Source organism: Cloeon dipterum, chromosome 3 (genome assembly GCF_949628265.1).
Source record: "Cloeon dipterum chromosome 3, ieCloDipt1.1, whole genome shotgun sequence".
Classification (NCBI taxonomy): Eukaryota; Metazoa; Arthropoda; class Insecta; order Ephemeroptera; family Baetidae; genus Cloeon; species Cloeon dipterum.
The window spans coordinates 5,037,437-5,056,108 of record NC_088788.1 but is presented as its reverse complement, the minus strand read 5'-3'; the positions used below and the strand labels follow the sequence as shown (position 1 = coordinate 5,056,108).

Below are 18,672 nucleotides of genomic sequence, written 5' to 3'. Positions count from 1 at the left end.
ATAGTGATTTATGCAACGGTAAATTATTATTTTCGTTTCTGTTTCGTCTTTGTCTTGTCTGTAACAAAAAAAATGAAGAACAATAAAATGAGGGAAAAAAGTGATGTTATATATCTGCCAATAAATTTTTATTCCAGTTTAAATTGATATAAAAATAAATCGATCCACAAACTTTAAAATCGAACAAAAATTCTGTGCTACTGAAAAACTAAATGTGTTGCAGATGCTCGTCATCAACAAAGCGCAACCAGAAAATGTGAAATGGATCCTCCAAGATTCGACGGACGGTTATAGTTCCAGTACACTTTTACCACGAAAAATGAGAAATCCTTACACAATACGAATTCCATGCAGGTGGTCGAGGATAGCCTACCGCTTATTTATTCTGGGATATTGTTTTGGTTCCCAAGGGATTCCTATTGTGCAATGACACAAAGAGAGCTCCCCGCTCGCAATTTAAAAAGTAAACATGTGTTATTATTTGGTGTTGAGGACATTACTTTGTGCGCGTGAAAAGATATTCTAACATATAAGAGCGTTAGGCGATTTTATTAAAATTGAAATCCCTTTTGTGGTACCCTCTGAGGGATAATTACTTTAAAATGTGGAATGCGAGAAATATTCATGGAAATAAGGCGTTTGGAAATTTCCACTGTTTTCCTGTTTAAGGAAGATGGAGATTCACACGCACGAAAGAAAGTAAAAACGTTGTCAAACAGTATCACAATTAAAACTATCTGTCTTCAAATGACATTTTTATACTATAAAATGTACCAAAAAGAGTAGAAATGTAGACCAAAAATTGAATTTTATTGTTTTTTCTTCATTAAACCACGATTAGTTTTAAAACATTGCCGTGCGGTTTGGTTTGGACACTTTCGTAATCAAAACAAACGGTTTTGGATCGGATAATAGTTAAAAATTTATTATTTAAATTTGGTAGGTTTTGTGTTTTGCGAAGAAGTCGGCCGGCCAGGCCTCCGGGGCTTCATCGTGGGATCACCACCAGTTCATTACACAACAGCAGGCATTCATGAGGAAGCGTATTTTTTATATTTTTATCATCCACCAGTAATTTATCGAATTTATGGGTTTCGTCGACTCCGTGCTGTTCGTCGACACCGTGCTGTACGTCGACTCCGTGCTGTACGTCGACTCCGTGCTGTACGTCGACTCCGTGCTGTACGTCGCGCCGCCTCAGCTCATGCCTCAAGTTGTGCAGTCTAAGCATTTCCTCGGCTCGAAGATCACCGCGCAGGAGGGGAGGGCCTTGCCTGGTCAACCTTTCGAGCACACCGAGCTCAAACAATTCAAAGGCGTTCTGCAACGCCAGCCTCTGCGCAAACGTGGGAATGTAATAATCGCTGTCCGTCAACTCGTACATAGCCCGCAGCGAGTCTTCAGGTCCTGGAAATAACCACTCCATGTTTTCCGATGTCGCTCTCACCGCGTATAATAGCAACCTGGAACATGAATTACGCACTGATTGAATTTTCTGGAGACAAGAGGGTTATTTACGATATTTTTAACTAATAAGTTGAAGATATAAGAATAAGGCTCAAAAGCAATGCGAGATATTTGAGTTGTTTGGGGATCTAAAACTGTGGCTGCCCTATAGCAAAAGGTGGTTAGTTATTAATATAATTAAGTAGTGACTTGAAATTTGAGCAGGTTCTAAGACAGGATAAATGGAAACAGGAATTCCTTCTTTTTCCTGGAACTCCGTTAGGACAAGAATGTATTTTTCAGGAACAGGACAATGCATGCAGAGATTTTGTTTGAGAGCTCAGGCTCTATTCTCCGTCGGGGTATTGTCTTCACAAAAATAGCGCGCGTGATTCTTCCCTTAATCTTCGCTACCTAGGTGACTCACACGATTTCTCTTATGAAAAATTAAACCCTCGCAACTTTTTTGCCTCTCTAGCCTTTTTTACTAAAATGTAACATAAATTCCGATTACTCCTGATTTTTAAAAACTCAAAGCGTCTTCTAAATTTCATTAAATAAATTTCTCTTCACAGTATCAATAAAATGATATCGTTAAATCAGAAAATAACATATTTTAGGACACATAAAATCGCATTTTAATATTGTTTTACGACTTTATTTTCTTAGCCTAAAGAGTTAGCACGTCAAAAATTATCTTAAAAATCTGATCATTTTAAAATCATTGCCCTAATAGTAGCAGTTAGTTGCTTTTCATGAATTGCTATGACCATTTTGTTATAGAGAAAAATGTGGAATTTAATTTTAAAAAATAAAACAGGAATATAGCTGACGAAACAGGACAGGACAAACAATTTCACGTACCTGGCGAAAGTCTTAACAAGGGCAGCCAAAAATTTTAGCTGATTCGTCTGAGAGCAGTATAACTGATAGGGAGAGCTGGGCCGGGATCTTCTCTTTCACCACGTGCTCTATGGGCTGCTTCTCCTTTCTGACTGCGATCCAACTTGGGCTCCCTGCGCTCCTTCCTGCGGATCTCCCCTTTGGAGGCAACTTTTCTTGATAGAGAAGCAGGCAGCAGCAACTCGCATTTTGAAAGAAGACACAGCAGCCAGCAAGTTGTGTGTGTGAGATCGCTGCACAACTCGCATTCACTCGAACTTCTGCTTCTTTCTGACTCACTATTAGCCAAAGATTTTGGCTGCCCTATTCACCAACAGGTACGTGTATATTATTTTAAATTTATTCGATCATACTACCAATCCACTGCCGGTTTAAACGCGCTTTTTTTTCCTAATAATGATCGGGACCTCGAAAAAATCATTCTAAAATTTTATCCCTCGAATTTACGACTTGTTTTGCAGGGAGCTATGAATTTAACACTTTTGAAATTGTAAAAAACTGCGAAAAACAATTAAGGTTTGCTTACATTTAACTTTTGAAGGAATTTTCCATCACAAATAATAGCATCTGCGGGCGTAATGCGGATTTTCTTATGTGAAAATTTCCAAATTAGGCAAATTAGCAGCGAGTTTGTGATATTTTTAAAACGGCGCGCCACATTATGACGAAGAGTGGAAAGTTCCAGAAAAATGAGAAGGTTTCAGTTTATTTCCCCTCAAATGTGCAATGTCCCCTGAGGGATAAAAATGTTTCAAATAAAGCACAAAGGGCAAGAACCCCCACGGCGTGAGGCTGGGAACTGAATTTTCTTTTCTAAAGATTTAACGCTTCCCTGAGATGTCGACCCTACTCAAAAGAAAACTGAACAGAAAACGAACGTCGTTTGATTGTTGGACCTCTACTTGTGGAATTCCCAATACACATTTTTGTGCCGGAAAACAGGCGGGAATCGAAATCTTCCAACGAATTTTGTATGTTCACTACATGGGTGGTAATTTCCCCCCGCATTCCACTGCGACCATTCGCCTGCCATGAGTATAGCAACGCCTTTTGTTGCGAATGTTTTTAACCCTCCCATCACTCGCCCTGGACAAAGCTTTTTGTACTTGTAGCGCAAACACGTGTTTGTTTCATTGTGCGGCTTCTGTGGAACCTCGCTGCCTCATGCTCTTGAAAAGAGACAACGCAACGGCAGACTGCAACACAATTTTGAACGTTTTTAAATTTATCACTTTTGACCTTATTATACTGTCAGGCATAATATCTGTGGAGCACATGCAACGCAGGTTGCATAGTTGCGGGTTTGTTTCTACCATTTATACATATAAAATTATTTTTATCCATTTGGCTGGCATTAATACTAATTTGAATTTCTAGTCTTAATTCTTTAAAAAAAACTATTAATTTTAAACAGTTCGGTGTATTTAAATAAAATACAACAAATTTAATTATATTAACTAAGCACATAAAGAATTGACAGTATTTAAAACTTATACTTCAATCTGAAGATTTGTTACAATTCCAATATAACAAAATTAAATGAGCAATTATTAAACAACTAGTGAGGGTGTTTTTGCAATAAATGCTATTGTTCACTTGATAAGAAATATTTAAAAAAAATTTGCTCACAGCCAGATGTTCTGTCGACTCAGTTTACACTGCAGTTCAGAGTTAACATGATAATAATATGAGCAATTTTGTCCAACTTGTTTACGTCCGATGTAGTGGATCGTTTAGTGCCGTTTCAGCCCCAACTTTGGTACATTTTATACCATTTTGTCCTGTTTTTAGAGGAGAATTTTTTTTGTTAAATCTGTCTCAGAAATTGACAACGCAAAATAAGGCTGTAGGCTATTTAATTATTTGTTGCGAGGAAATTATTTAGGCGTTTGCGAGGGAGTGCAAGCTTCGCGTAATACAAAAGGCGGATTAGCGTATTGTGCGCTTGACAGGGGCAGCGCCAAGCAAATATATTGTCAACCACCTAGCGGGCATATCGTCTTGGGTGTTCAGAATTTTTGTTTCAGGGTAACAGAGGGCGGGAGGCACAACACATGTCCTTGACTGTGGGTGCGGTTATAACAATTTATAATTTCGCCTCGCTGGTCTATTTGTAGCGCAGGGTTCCGAATTTTCCCCACCAGGTTTTTCTGGTTTTAACAAAGCCAAAAAAACCCAATAACACCCACTAATTTACCCAAGCCTCCAATATTTTTACTTTCAAAAATAAAAAAAAATGTGTTTTTGGTCATATTTTCAGGGTCTTATTGATTTTTTTTCTCTGCGCGTGTAGAATATTTGGTCCGCATGGGGATGCGAGTAATAAAACGCGTCATGAGTTTCACTTAACTTGCAATAAAAAAATATTTGAGCGTCCGAATCGTTCCCCCATCAAAATTTCAACATTTAAATTAAAAAAAAACATTTTTTGTTCACAGCTGACGCACCATTGTATATATTAAAGATATACCGATGGAGACGCTGGGTGGAGGCTCCAATGGCCAGCAGCCGCAGGAGGACGAGCAGGTCGTCCAGGAGACGCTGGGTGGTGGCGTCAACGGCCAGCAGCCGGCAAACGAGCAGGAAGAGGAGCTCCCCATGCGGCTGCCGTCCCCTGAGGAGCAAAGAATGCAAATGCGCCAGCAGTTACAGCAAAGGTTCATGGAACAGTACCTGCAGAAGCAGCAACAGGCCAGTGAGGAAAGGCAACGCAAGCGGCAGGAAGCCGAGGATTATCTGAGGCGGAAGCGATATGAGCTCCGGTTGCGTGAGGAAGCAATGAAGCTGCTGGCCAACCCAGGTTTGCTGGAGCAGATCGAGGTAGACCTACGACTGGGGATGAAGCTAGAGGACTTCTGGCCCCGACCCCCATCACCCGGGGCCACCCTCGAGCAGATTGAGGAGTGGCGAAGGGAAAGGCGGCGAAAGGCCGAAGAGATTGAGCGGAGGAGGTTGCATCGGCTGGGCCAACAGTGCTGTTCGCCTTCCCCGACATCGCCGCAGGAGGATGAGCAGGACGTCCAGGGGACGCTGGATGGACGCGTCAATGGCCAGAAGCCGGCAAACGAGCCGGAAGAGCTTCCCGTGCAGCTGCCGTCCCCTGAGGAGCGATTGCAAAAGCTCCGTCAGGAAAGGCAAAGGGCCTCGGACGAGTACCTGAAGGCCAGGGAGGATAGGCAAGCCGAAGATGATCTGAGGCGGAGGCGTAATGGGCTCATGTCGCGTGAGGAAGAAAAGCAGCTGCTCGGAGACATCCTGCGTCTGCTGAGTTTACGCATCCAGCCAGAAAACAAGTAGGATGAGGGCTCAAGAAGTACCTGGCCTGGTTCCTGCGGCGTGCTGCAACCCTCTTTGGCGACATTGCGTCCGGAAGTGAAACGTGGACCTGAATGTACACATCATTAGTGTGTAAATATTTGGGAAAATATATTTTGTACATTTTACAAAAGTGAAAAGAAATTAACAGTGTTGTTTGACTCCTTCTACAAATCCCTTAAATTCGAAAAAATAAATAATTTGAAACAAATAAAAGTCAATGCAATTTCTAAAATTGGAAAAGTACCTGAAATAATACATTTTTCAATTAATTTATAGGCCTTTTCGTGAATAATCTAATTCTAAATTTGGTTTTTGATTAAATTAATTAACATCTGATAAGGAAAATAATATAATTATAATGGAATCTAAAAAAGACTGATAAAAAATATTAAATAATATTTTACCATTGAATGGATCACTATTGGATCCATCTTTTATATATTTTAGTTATTTTCAACAGTTAGGTAGTTGATATATTCTTCTCTATAAAATTTTAAAAAATTAATCCAGGATTGAATAAAAGTTTAATTTAGAATTTGTCAAAATTCTCAACACCAGTATTCCATTCACCTTTCTCAATCTTACGTGGCGATGGGCATGAAGGAGCCCACAGAGCTCTAACTCCCGGAAAAAGTGGACCTCCTTTTCGAAGAAGTAGCCGAACAACATTCTCCGGCATGCCCTTGGCAATCAGACGAAACTTAGCGCCATCCGACAGGTGACGCCAGGTACAGGTAGCCTGCCAACGCCTCCTCGAGCACCTCAGCTTGCAGGAAACAGAGCCCAACGTCACCGCCGTCCTTCCTGCGTGAGGTGCAAACAGTTCAGAGCCTGGCTGACAATCGCAGATAAAGTCAGCAGAGTGGCATTCAAAGTCTGGCTGCTGCTCTGGAGTGCAAGCCAACATCTTGGTACGGGATGGAACAATAAAACCTAAAACACACTTAGCATTAATATCTTTTCAGAACGGGCAACATTTACTAATAATGAGGTAAATTGTGAAGATTCCAATAATGATAAATGTGTTACATCGCCTCTTTACAATTTAACTGATCATTCAAAGAAAATAACAATTTTTTTAGGTTTAAAAGGAATAAAATAATTTTGTTATACAATGGCATTTCTTTTAATATATATATTTTTGGAGTATCTGAACTGTCAAAGAGTATAATAGCAGTAACAAATATATAGAAATTTCGATGTATGACGTGTTTTCGTTCACATCAAATACAATTTATCAGAAATAACGCGAATCACATTATACATTCGTGTTAGCGGAAACAATTTCACAGATATAGATTTAGGTCGATGAGTGTCTGCAATTGAAGAACGTGTGTATCTCATTTGGCAAATAGAGGAAGTGCCAAAATTAAATGCAGTTTCGTACCTCGCCTCAGTCTCTGTTTGAAAATAAACTACAAACCTAACCGGACATGACTTAGAATTGAATCATTTCTTGATCCAGCAGAGATTTATGACAAGATATATTATGAAATTTCAAAGAACAATTAATAAAACTAACGCCGAACGCATGTTTTACTCCCCTCAGGCGCTTCAAGTTAATTTTAATAACTTAATAATCCGTCCTTCAGAGGGGGACTTTGTGTGGTTTGTTAGGAATCTTTGATAACTAAATTAATTTGTTTTGATTTATCTGTAAAAATTATTAATATCAACACACAAGGACCCCCTCCCGCCGCCGGATTAATAAAAAAACTCCTCCAGCATATGAGGGGGGATAGAGTGTGCGTTTTCAAACGTCGATCTTTGGTGGGACCCAGCCGCCAAAAGCTTTCTCCAGCTCAAGAGCCATCGCCAGGGTGAGTCTATCGCTTAGGAGGCCGCCTATGACCTGAATGCCGATCGGGAGGCCGTCCCTGGAGAGGCCCAGAGGGACGGCGGTGGCCGGGAAGCCGAGCACGTTAATTATGGCAGTGTAGGCGAAATTGAAGGGCCGCAGCACGGGCTCGTTGTGGTAGGGCGCCGGCGTCGGGTGCGTCGGGTAAAGAAAGACGCCGTCCTCGCCGAGCAGGGTTTGGAACTCGTTGTGCAGGTCCTGGCACATGTTGAACAGACGATCGTAGTGTGGCGTGCCGGGCTGCACGCCGAACCTCTCCGTAAAGGCGGTCATCAGCGCAATGAACGTGTGGTTCGACTGACCGACCATCCACTTGGCCAGCTCCCAGCCGAGGTTGATTGAGCCCTGTGAACGTTAAAATAATTTTAGTTAAAATAGAACATAATTATGAAAGGCAATTTTATATTTTATACTAAAAGAAAAAGGATAAATCGTGTTGCGAGGTAATTTTAAGCCCAAATGAAACCAAATATTCACCACAGGTTGTACAACTCAATTTTTACTAATTTCTTGAGCAAAAAATGCAAGGAATTTCTCCCCTGGAGAGATCTTAAATTTTTGGACGGTCTCTGGTCAAAATTTCTTGTACTGTGCAAATAAATTGTCATTTGCTGCCTCAATTTCTCTGACAATTTTTCAAATCGTGGTCATGAGCGTAAATTTGTTATTTTAACTCTTAATTATATTAAAAAATCCATAGCAATTTATTAATTTGCGGGTAATTACCACAATTAAATTACTCAACAAACTGAGTAATAAATAATGCTGATGATTCACTGTTTGTGAGTGCGTCATTGCGATGAAATGCAACGAGTGCCTGATGAGAAATTGGAGTTAAATTTATGCTAAAATACTCTGGTTGAAATTTTCATCTGCATGCGGAGCGGTGAGTGAATGAAATCTGATGAGGTGCGAAATGCGAAGAAAGCAAGGCAAAGGAGAAAATAAAGGAGCGCTGCTCACGCTTGCATGACACAAACGCGTTCGTTCGCATTGCCTGCTAATTCTTGTCGCGCCGCTCTAAACAAACACGCACACATACTAATTTCACTATCCGTTTTTATGAACGCACACCACAAAAGGTTTTTCAATCGAAAGAAATAATTACCACCTTCAGGATTGGAGAACACGAAAATGTGGTATTTTACTCTAATTAATTTTTTAAAATGGCTTGTAGAATTACAGACAGGATGTTCGTTTAGTTATTCGACCATTTGTAGACTGATTTTCGGATCTTGAAAGTCAGGTTTAAACATATTCATGATCGCGGATTGAAATTTACCGTTTAAATTTGAAGATAATTACTAAATCGGTTTATTGTGTTACGTTTTTAATGGTTTACATTTGCTATTTTTAATCGAGCGCATAGATCTGGTTCTATATTTTAATTTGATTCCCTAGTCCTAATATTAGTTGATAACGGAAATTTTAATTAGGGGCATTATATGAAATTCCGGTACACATTGGTTAATTTTAACTTGAAGGCAAAATTTTTATGAGATGAGAGATGATTTGAAGGGCGACTTTTCAGAGTAAAAACTTGCGCATTGATCATGAAAAATAATTGTCATGCTCATCGAACGAAAACTGGTTTTTAACTTTAATTTGAAATCATTTCCCAATGTGAAATCGTATGAGGATTTTAATTTTTTCAGAAACTTGCTAGAACCACATCAAAATAAAATGTTTTGTTTTTTGAACTGAAATCAATAAATTTACCTAAATCGACAAGAATATATTTTCAAGCTAAAGATAATTAATTAATAAAGCAGGACACCTACCTCACAGTTGGCTAATTGCTGGCAGAAGTCTGGAACGCCCACCAAATTCATCTTGGCGAGCCAAATGGACACAGCCCGGCGCAGCTTGGGAAAATCAACCTGAAAAAAATAATTTCATCAATGAAATCCATTTAAATCACTTCCTGTCTTGTCATTTTCCCTACCTTCTTTGGTTTCAGTCCGTGTGCTTGGGAGAGGTATTCGATGACCTTGCGCATGGCCTGCCGGATGTCCGGGTCAACCGGACTCAGGTGCGGAGAGCCGCCGTCGTCCTCCATATAGTAGATGCGCATTTTTCTCAAATCTACCTTCTCGTCCAACCGGAGATCTTTTTTGGCCAGGATTTTCACCATCGGCACAAGGTCGGTGGCGAACCTGCTCATTGGGCCGGTGCCCAGGTAGGTTTGGTGAGTGTCGGACGCCTCGGGCCACTCGCCGTGGTTTGAGATCACACATCTGGTAGGTTTGTGGCCGAAAATGCCATTGAAGAAGCATGGCATGCGGATCGAGCCGCCTATGTCTGAGCCCAGACCAAATGGAGTCCCTAAAAAATTGAAAAAAAATGAATTATTACCTTAGTCTCTGTAAAACAATAAAATTCATTTAAAGGATTTATTGTTTGGCAAAAAAAATCAGAACTAAAATACAAGAAATAGATAATTTTTTAATGTGTACTGCTGATTTTTTTTAAAAAACGGGAAAAATGTTGCAGAAAAATATTTTTTCCATAAATTAAATTCAAAGATGGAGAAAATGATAAAATTAAATTTTATATTTTGTTTCAAAATCGCAATTTGTATTTTTTATAATCAATAATTCTTAAATATTTTATGTTATGCACATTTAGAGTAAAGAAAATCGATCCGTTTTACACAAATTGTGAGAAAAAATTCATACCGGCCGCAGAAAGGTTGCACGCCTCCCCACCGGACGAGCCGCCGACGATCTTGCTCGTGTCGTAAGGATTGTTGGTGCGGCCGTACACCCGGTTGTGGCTTTCCCACCACATGCACACTTCCGAGGTATTGGTGATGACCAACGGAATGGCGCCGGCCGCCCTCAGCAGCGCCACCGTTTCAGCATCGCCGTCGGCTCGGATGTCCTTTCGACAGTACAAACCGGCAGTGAAACTCATTCCTAAAAAAAATTGATAATTTAATTTATATTCTCGAGTAACAAATTCAGTTCATTTACCTTTGACCTTGATCGCATCTTTGGTTGAGAAGGGAACGCCGAGAAATGGAGTTTCCTTCTCGATTTCCTCGGCGGTTTTGTCAGTGGTCGCGAGAAGTTTATCTACGGCTCTCGCCTCCTCCAGCGCCTCCTCGAATCTTTGGTCTACCACGCAGTTGAGAATCGGATTGATTTCCTCTACTCTGCTGATGAACGTTTTCACTACTTCTTCGCTTGAGATCTGGAAATATTTCCACACGGGTTAAGAGTCCGGTTTTTTTCCACAAAAATATTTTAAAATGCGATGCATTTATTTAAAATTAATGAAACGGTATACGGTATCAAATTATGTTAATAGGAGTGAAAAAATGTAATCTTTAGTTTGTGTAGGCTTCGTGATAATGTTTATCAAAACCGGAAAAACCTACACCAATTCAAAACTAAAAATTAGATTTGAAAATCACAATAAAATTATTAATTATTGTACTTAAATCCTTCCCCCAAGTCCTGAATGTTCAGTCAGGAGCTAAAAACATTCTTAATATTTTTCATTTTACCGAATGAAACGAGAAATTATTTTAATTACCTTTCGATTCCTGATTTTGGCAGCGATCGACATGGCCGGCTCGAGGAGCAGAAGGTTCCTGATGGGTGGCATCGAACTCTTGCCCTTGATGGCGTAGGCGACCCTGAAGAGGACGCCGCTGAGCAGGTCGATGAGCCGGCGGAGGAACGAGAGCCACTTGGCCCTTGCCTGCTTCCACCACGACATTCTCCGCTCTGTCAAATCGAATGCGAAACGTTGACTTTCAATGGCTTCCACAATTAATGATGCGACATTGACAACAATGATAAAAATAATTCTACTTTTGAATCACGTGCACTGAACTCTGAACTAGACGAAAAAAATTAATAATAATAAGTCGTGAGAAAAACGTGCCCATTGTCTCGAAACAGAATCGATTTATATATTTTGTGATTGGCCGTGACATTCTTTTTCATTTCGGATTGGGATGCACAGAAAAAGACGCACAATTAAAGTGGAATGATGCAGAGCAACAGTTAAAAATTATTTAAATTGTTGGATGCAACAAACAATCGATCGATAAACAATTTTCAATAGTAAAAAAGGATTTTCCTACAGTAAAAATTTAAATTTTGCCAATTTTCTCCGAAATGTACAGTGCTTGAACATATTTTCTTGGCATATTCCGATTCCTCTCGTCGAGATCTGTCCAATTGTGTTTGCCACTTATTGGGCAAACTCTTGGTTTTGAAATAAAATCGGATTTCAAGTAAGGAGACAGCCATTACCGTTTGAAAAGCACGCTAACTTTCCAGCCAATTTTCTAAAAAAATTACAGTGCTTCTTAGTTCAATTTAGGCTTTAACTGAATCCTAAGGGATGATTTTATGCATAGGCAACAAGCATTTTCCAGGCTTTTGCAGTATCATTCCTCTTTAATTGATAAATTAGATTTTTTATGTTTAATTTTAAAATATTATTTATGAATTATTGGCAAAAAATGTTGATTAATTATTGCCAATTTTTTTTATTTTGGATGCAAATGAGTTGAAGATTTTGGCAAATTTCCTCAAGAGACATAATTAAAACTTTGCACAAATTTAATATAATTTAAACGGTCAATTCGTTTTGTCTGAAATTTCCAATTCCGAAATCCAAACAAAATGTTGCAAAATTCAATTCAAATATTATTATTTAGAAATGAACTGCATTCCCAAATAAAAATAACAAGGTGATAGGATATATATTACAAATAATGGAGTAGTGCACATATCTAAATTCCTAACAGAACTAAACAAACGAGCACCTTCTACATTCTAATCAATCACGAGGCTTCCAATTTAAAATTATGAAATAGGGGAGGTCATTACCACAACATTTATTGGGAACACTGCTGTGAGAAACGAAAAAGCACATCAATGTTTAACACGAAAAAAGGGCGGAGGAAAAGCTCGGTTTACCGGGCGGTGCAGGAGGTCTGAAGGCTTCGTTTCGCACTTTGGCCACTTTTGCCTTCACCTTCCGACTCACTTTGCCCATGATTGCCTGCATTCCGGAATTGTGCAGCAAAATGCAAAAAATCAAATTAGCTAATCGCCTCAAACGCGTACCAAATGACATTGAACTGATAGTCCAAACGCGATTTTTATCGATTATTTAGACGCCGGCTTGATCAAGGGGTCAAAAAATTTGGACTCTGATCAGTTCGTTAAAAGATGTTTTTTTTTAATTTAAAACTATGTTTGCATTACATAATAATTCGCTTTTGTTGTGTGTATTTACATTCAATATTGCGTGACCTATGTTTTATACACTCCCGCACGCTATGCTTACATACACGAAAATTCAATTAAAACCTAAAAAGCATGAATGAGATTATATCAGGACTTTCCGAATCTACCGAATGAAACTCCCTTCGTGTTGGTGTGTTAAGCAATGGCTTCGCGATGTGAACAATTATTATTATTATCACCACACAGACACACAACGCATATGAGTCACACATTAAAAAAAGGAGGCACCGCAGGCCCGCGGTTTCAGCTGCTCGTTTAGGGAGGTTAAATTGTCTTACCTGATACAATCCAAGGTTCACCAAGTAATTAGTTCTGCTGCAGCCACGTCGGAACGGAGGAAGAAAGCTGTGAACTGAACGGCCCCGTCGAGCGACTCACTGTCAGGCGTTCAAGCCAGAAGATTCGAACAGTTGATTATTATTTTTTCCTTTCCTTCCGTCAACATACATACATACAAGCACTGGAGGAAACTTGAAATCGAATGGGGGAAATGCATTGCAGACCGCTGACTGGACAAGCAGGTTTAAACTCGCCAGTGTTGCCAACCAAATTTTAAAGGAAAGGGGTAAATTCTTTGGTTTAACTTTAAATTCTTTGCGGATCAGTGCTGATTCTCACATAAAACTTGATATCTCTAACATTTTGAAAGTATATTTGCTTAAAAGTTTAGAAATTCTCGGAATTCTGATGATTTAATTAGAGGAGAAATTTTACTTTGCTTTTCATGCGGTTGGCAAGATTACTGATCATATGTTGCTCCACTCCCTGACCTTGACAGCTGACTGACAACAAAGTAACAACCAACAGACTAACAGAGCTTGCCCGACTCTGTGTTTGTGTGGTTGTGGATCATGTGATCGTCAAATAGAAATTGAATTTGATTATATTTATTAAACAAATGATACAGTTAAAGTGCAAAAGTGCGGTAAACACGCATCAACTTGGTACACACGAGGCAACAGATAAAGCAGATTAAATTGTTTAATTTAATATTTTTCCAAATCATGGTTGAACGCAGTTTTAAATCCTTGTTAAAGGTACGGCTGGATTAATTTTAATTTTTTGACAACGCTTTACCCTCAAAAATATATTCATGACAGAGCATCCTGAGTGACCGAATAGACGAAGCGGAGAAACTGGAGCTGTTATTCCAGCTCGAAAGCGCTGAGCTTGACGTGGAGGAGGTTCGGGTGGCATTGGAAGTGCTCCAACGAGTCCAAAACACTGCTGTCCCCCTCAAAGACCCCCTTCACCTTGTCCGCTCGCAGGCTGTACAAACCGCGACGACCCTCTTGCTTACCTGTCACGCTAAAGTATTGTAATAATTTGGTTTAAAGGATGATTTATCTAGATAATAATTTTCCCTGCAGTTTGCAGCTGATGCTTCCTGTAAAAGGTTAATGCTGAAGCATACCGATTTGCTGTTGACCTACTGCAATGGAAATAATGACATGCTAAAATCAATCGCTTCCATTTGTCTGACGGAAATTCAACTCTACAATGAGGTTAGTTGGTAAATTGTTACAGAAAATTTCCATGCAACAATAAGTAAAATTGAGTTTCAATGTTGAGCTATGCGCCGGGACAAAGCGAGCATTTTTATTTCTCGCATTTTTATGTAAAAATAAATTTGTATCATTGTCAGGAGCTGATCGGTGCTTCCGTGGCCGTGGTGGACACCCTGGCCGCGTTCGAGACGTCCGTGGCGCACCAGCCGCTGCTGCAGTTCCTCAGCCTGCTGGCCACGGAGGAGCAGACGGCGGCCTTCCTGATGGCACAGTTGCCGCTGCTGTCGACGCCCGCGGTGGCGTTCGTTTCGAGCCGGCTGGCGAACCTGGCCTCGCCGTACCTGACGCAGGCGTTCCTCAAGCCGCTGCTGGCCACCTTCAGCCTGACGGCGGTGACCGCGGCCGTGCGGCTGGCCGGCTTGCTCGACGCCTTCGACCGAATGCTGCTGTTCAAGCGAATCGTGGCCCTGAGCAACCACCCTGGCCTGCCGGCCGCCTCCCGACTCGTCCTCCTCGACGTCGCCTCGCACGTCGGCAGCACCTTCAACCTGCTCACGCCCGCCACGCCGGAAATCACCTTTGCAGACGGCGCGCACAGCAAATTCAAGAAGATCGCCGCCGTTCTGGCCGGGCCGTGCGGACAGGGCGTTGAGGCGGCTGTTGAAGACGCGTCCAGCACTGATTACAAGGCGGTGAACGCCAAGGTTCTCTATTTGGCGTCCAAGCACGAGCACCTGCATGACGTTTGCAAGAGGTATAGTTTGGATTAGGAAATTTAAAAGAATAAATTTGTTGCTTAAATCGTAAAAATGTGGATAAAGGTGCTCTGTAATCCCGAATACCTCAAAAAAATTGTTTGTTTCAGCTCTGGAAAAATTAGGATTCTTTAGATCAATTGGTTGGACGTCTAATTTAACTTTCAGAAAGGGTTGCTTCACTTGAAAAATATACGAGGAGTGAAGCCAAGAACAAAAATGAAATTAAGCAATAAATTATGTTTCTGTTTACTTAATTTTTCGTTGTAAGCAATATTTAACCGACCTTCAAGGCTAAAAATATCTCCCATTTCAAAGTTTAGAATGCCTTTCGCCTGGGAAACCACTCAAACCAACTTTTTTTGCTCAAAAATCAATTAAATAAATTAAAATGTAGATACAGAGAAAATATAAGTAGTTAAAAGGAAGTTCTTTATTTTGCAGTTCTCTAATTGTAAGCTGTTTTGACTATTTTTTAATCTCCTCCCTTATTTATTCAATATCATAGGCGATCGGTGCATGTAAGTGGGTCAAGGGTCACTTGAGGTGTCTAAAGGAGGCAGGAAGGAAAAATTCCTAAATTTCAATTTTCCTGGCCAAATTTCTCATTGTTTGCTTTATATTTCAGTCTGCAGGCTTGCCGCCTGCTCGCTCTAGAGCGCAAGCACACGAGCGCATGCGTACTAGCGACCCGTGTGCTAGGCTAGTGCCACACGAATCCACGGGTTAAATCAAATGGGAAATTGGGACCAATCAGCGACCTCCAAATTTAACACGTAAAATCCCATAAGCAGCAAGTGGTAGCCAAAGTCACTTAAATGTGGTGGGAGAGAACGCGAATGTGACAGTGACTTCAATTTTTACTTGTTTTGGTGCAATTATTGATTGGAAAAGCTGATTGCTGATTGAGAATAAACAAAACAGGCACGTCTGTCAAAATGCTGAATTGAATATTATAAAAATATGATGCACAAAGACATTTTGGTTAGGGAAATTGTCGTGGCAGTCGAGTTTAAAATGCGCACCGCGCTCGACAAACACCCAAATTTTTACTCTCCAATTGATTAATCAATTGTGACAAAAATTAAATTTGATTTTATTTGCTGAGCTATTATTTTATAAAAGTGATTGAGTTACAAAGTGGATATTTTAGTCAAAAAGTAGATCTTCTCCAATAATAAAATTTGTGCGCTCTTATTACTATCTAGTTTTGGATCTTGAATAAAGAAATCACTTTTACCTTTTAAATATAAACAAAACTAAAATAATTAAATTGTTATATATAATAAGTACTTTTGCTTTACAATTTGGTCGGGAGGTTGCTGTATATAGCATTTACGGTGTATATATATATATATATATGGTTTTTTCCGGTTTTTTCCACGATATTGGCCACTGCCACTTGAGGTGTATCCAAATCCACCGATCGCCTATGTTCAATATTCAACAAAAATGAATGCCAGCAACTTTTACTTCAATAGTTTTTGCTCTAGTTAATTTCATCGTTTTTTTTTTTTAAAAATAAATTATCTTTGAAACTGAAACTTACAAAAATTTACCGGGTTTCTTGATCAATATTAACTTCCCCAAACAACTATGATAAGGTGGGTTACATGCAGGGTTCATAAAATTTTCAAAATTACGGAGTTAAATTCGAGAAAACCCCAAATTGATGTTTTTCCAGTCTCTTTTTTGCGCATTGCTAAATTTGCGAACCCTGGCTACATGACATTGAGAAAAAACTGTGTCAGAACAAACAATTCATGACTTTATCTTGAATGTGCGTTTAAGAAAATTAGTAAAAAAAAAATGTAGGAACGTCTGAATGCTCCATAAATTTATTCATCCAGTCATCTTTTCAAATTCCAACAGAAATGCCAGCAAACTGCAGAAATCAACAAATATAACCAAATCAATTTGTAAATTTTCTTCAAACCTTTTTTTGTAATTTAGATTAAAAACGAATAATTTAAATATTTATTCTGCATTTCAGGCAAGCCCTGAGACTGATGCTGGACGACCTGAGTTTCGCGCCGCACCTGCTGGAACTGGTGCAGATCGTCCCTGAACTGGACCTGCCCAACCTGATTCCGTCCATATTAGAAAGAACCCCGCCGGAGCCAAGTGATCTGCCGTTTTTCGTGATGCTACTGCGTCAGGCCGTGGCGTCGCGCAGTTCCGCGGTCGCCCGGCCCAAGGAGAGCCTCGCCCTGATCAAAACCATCGTCAGGGAGGGCCTCCCGGCCGACGAGGCGCATTTGCTGCTCTCGACGTGCCACCAAATCATCAAGGTGTTCGATCCGGCCGACTTTGTGGAGGAAATGAAAGGTCTGCTGAGCGCCGTGGCCGCCAGCAGCGCCGAGGAAGACGTCGTGGCCAGGGTGGCGTCGTTCGAGTCCCTCCTCAGCTGCCTGACAGACGCCAACGTGCGGCAGGTGCTGCGCCAGCAAAAGAGGGAACTCGAGCCAGGCTTTTTCCACAAGGCGCAGTCTGTCACCCTCGTGGACCAGCCGGCGCTCAGTCTCAGGGTTGAAAGAATGATTTTACCTGAGAAATTCAGTACGGAGTCGCTGGAGGAATATTTGATCCTGATTAAGTCTAGAAAATACGCGAAAATCGAGTTTGAAATGATTGCTGCGAGTGCAGGAAATGGATTAGAGGCGGTCGCCGTGTTTTTCGAGCCCTCGACCCTGATAGAGCCGCTGCTCCTTGGACGGGTTTCTAATGAAAAAACCGCAACCACGGTTTACAACCCAGAAAAACCCTATCCGGCGCAATTTCAGGTCAGGGCCGAATTTAAACAGAACGGCCGCATGTGCTGCTGTTCTTTACCCAGCTGGAAAATCGACCTGACGCGGATTTTACAACCCTTGCCGTGTAAAGAACGGAAGGAAATGGCCGAAATGCTGTGGAATCAAGTGTCGGACTGGCCGCAATCGTGTGTTGTCCTCGGAACGGAGGCGGCCAACGCCAGGTTTTCGGACTTGAGGCCATTTGCGGTGGACGAGGAACTCGTGGCGACGTTCCTGGCCCCCAGCAGCCATCTGCTGTTCAGGTTCTCCGCGCGGAAGGTCGAGATCAAGACTGACGATGTGATATTACTCGCGTACGCGAATGACTTTTTGTGCAGTTAAGAATTAAAAGCAACGGGTCCCTTTCTCAAATGAATATTGTATTAGATGGGAACAGTAATAAAGTATATATACAAAAGTCTCAAAGTAATATTAAAAATTAAGAGAATTAATAAATAACAGCAGTCGGTGGAATGTTAAGTGTTGCGCGGCCGTTGAGCCGTGTGGTCAGCTTCGGCGGCCTTGGAGTCCTTGTGGCTGGGCTGGAAGAAAGTCGCCTTGTTGCAGTCGGCGTCTTGGATCGTCTGGGTCCAGCCTGTGAAGAATGCGACAAAAGTGCAAATCATTCGAACCCATCTGCGGGAATGTAGCCATACAGTTCGATATAAATTCGATAATTTCGAAGTGCTGCGGAGCCAGGTTCGTCGGAAGGTGAGGTTGCTGCTGCTCTGGCCGCCTTTTCGGGGCCAAGCCGTTGACCGAGCCTTTGGGAGAGCTGCACTCGACACAAAACGAATTATGAATTAGGAAATCGGGCCA

The 18,672-nt window shown here is 40.9% G+C and overlaps 2 protein-coding genes across 8 annotated transcripts; one reads left to right on the top strand and one right to left on the bottom strand.

Annotated features, from left to right (window-relative positions):
• Positions 1 to 789: 789 nt before the first annotated feature.
• Positions 790 to 13,264, bottom strand: LOC135940890 (fatty-acid amide hydrolase 2-B). 6 transcript variants are annotated; one of them, XM_065485995.1, is made up of 11 exons: positions 13,077 to 13,264; positions 12,466 to 12,550; positions 11,066 to 11,259; positions 10,501 to 10,720; positions 10,204 to 10,443; positions 9,471 to 9,850; positions 9,307 to 9,405; positions 6,238 to 7,870; positions 4,820 to 5,734; positions 2,311 to 2,652; positions 790 to 1,463 (listed from the first exon to the last, which is right to left on the bottom strand). In XM_065485995.1, the coding sequence occupies exons 2-8, from the start codon at positions 12,542 to 12,544 to the stop codon at positions 7,421 to 7,423; spliced, it is 1,662 nt and encodes a 553-aa protein (XP_065342067.1). In that variant the 5' UTR covers positions 12,545 to 12,550; positions 13,077 to 13,264; the 3' UTR covers positions 790 to 1,463; positions 2,311 to 2,652; positions 4,820 to 5,734; positions 6,238 to 7,420. The 6 variants fall into 6 exon arrangements, with proteins under 6 accessions (XP_065342067.1, XP_065342065.1, XP_065342063.1 ...); XM_065485993.1 differs by having other exon boundaries at positions 2,311 to 4,963; positions 5,023 to 5,734; XM_065485991.1 differs by having other exon boundaries at positions 2,311 to 5,734.
• Positions 13,265 to 13,607: 343 nt separating this feature from the next.
• LOC135940889 (uncharacterized) lies at positions 13,608 to 18,195 on the top strand. 2 transcript variants are annotated; one of them, XM_065485989.1, is made up of 5 exons: positions 13,608 to 13,835; positions 13,899 to 14,111; positions 14,169 to 14,303; positions 14,444 to 15,060; positions 17,055 to 18,195. In XM_065485989.1, the coding sequence occupies exons 1-5, from the start codon at positions 13,803 to 13,805 to the stop codon at positions 18,193 to 18,195; spliced, it is 2,139 nt and encodes a 712-aa protein (XP_065342061.1). In that variant the 5' UTR covers positions 13,608 to 13,802. The 2 variants fall into 2 exon arrangements, with proteins under 2 accessions (XP_065342061.1, XP_065342062.1); XM_065485990.1 differs by lacking the exon at positions 13,608 to 13,835 and having other exon boundaries at positions 13,990 to 14,116.
• The last annotated feature ends 477 nt before the right edge of the window (positions 18,196 to 18,672 follow it).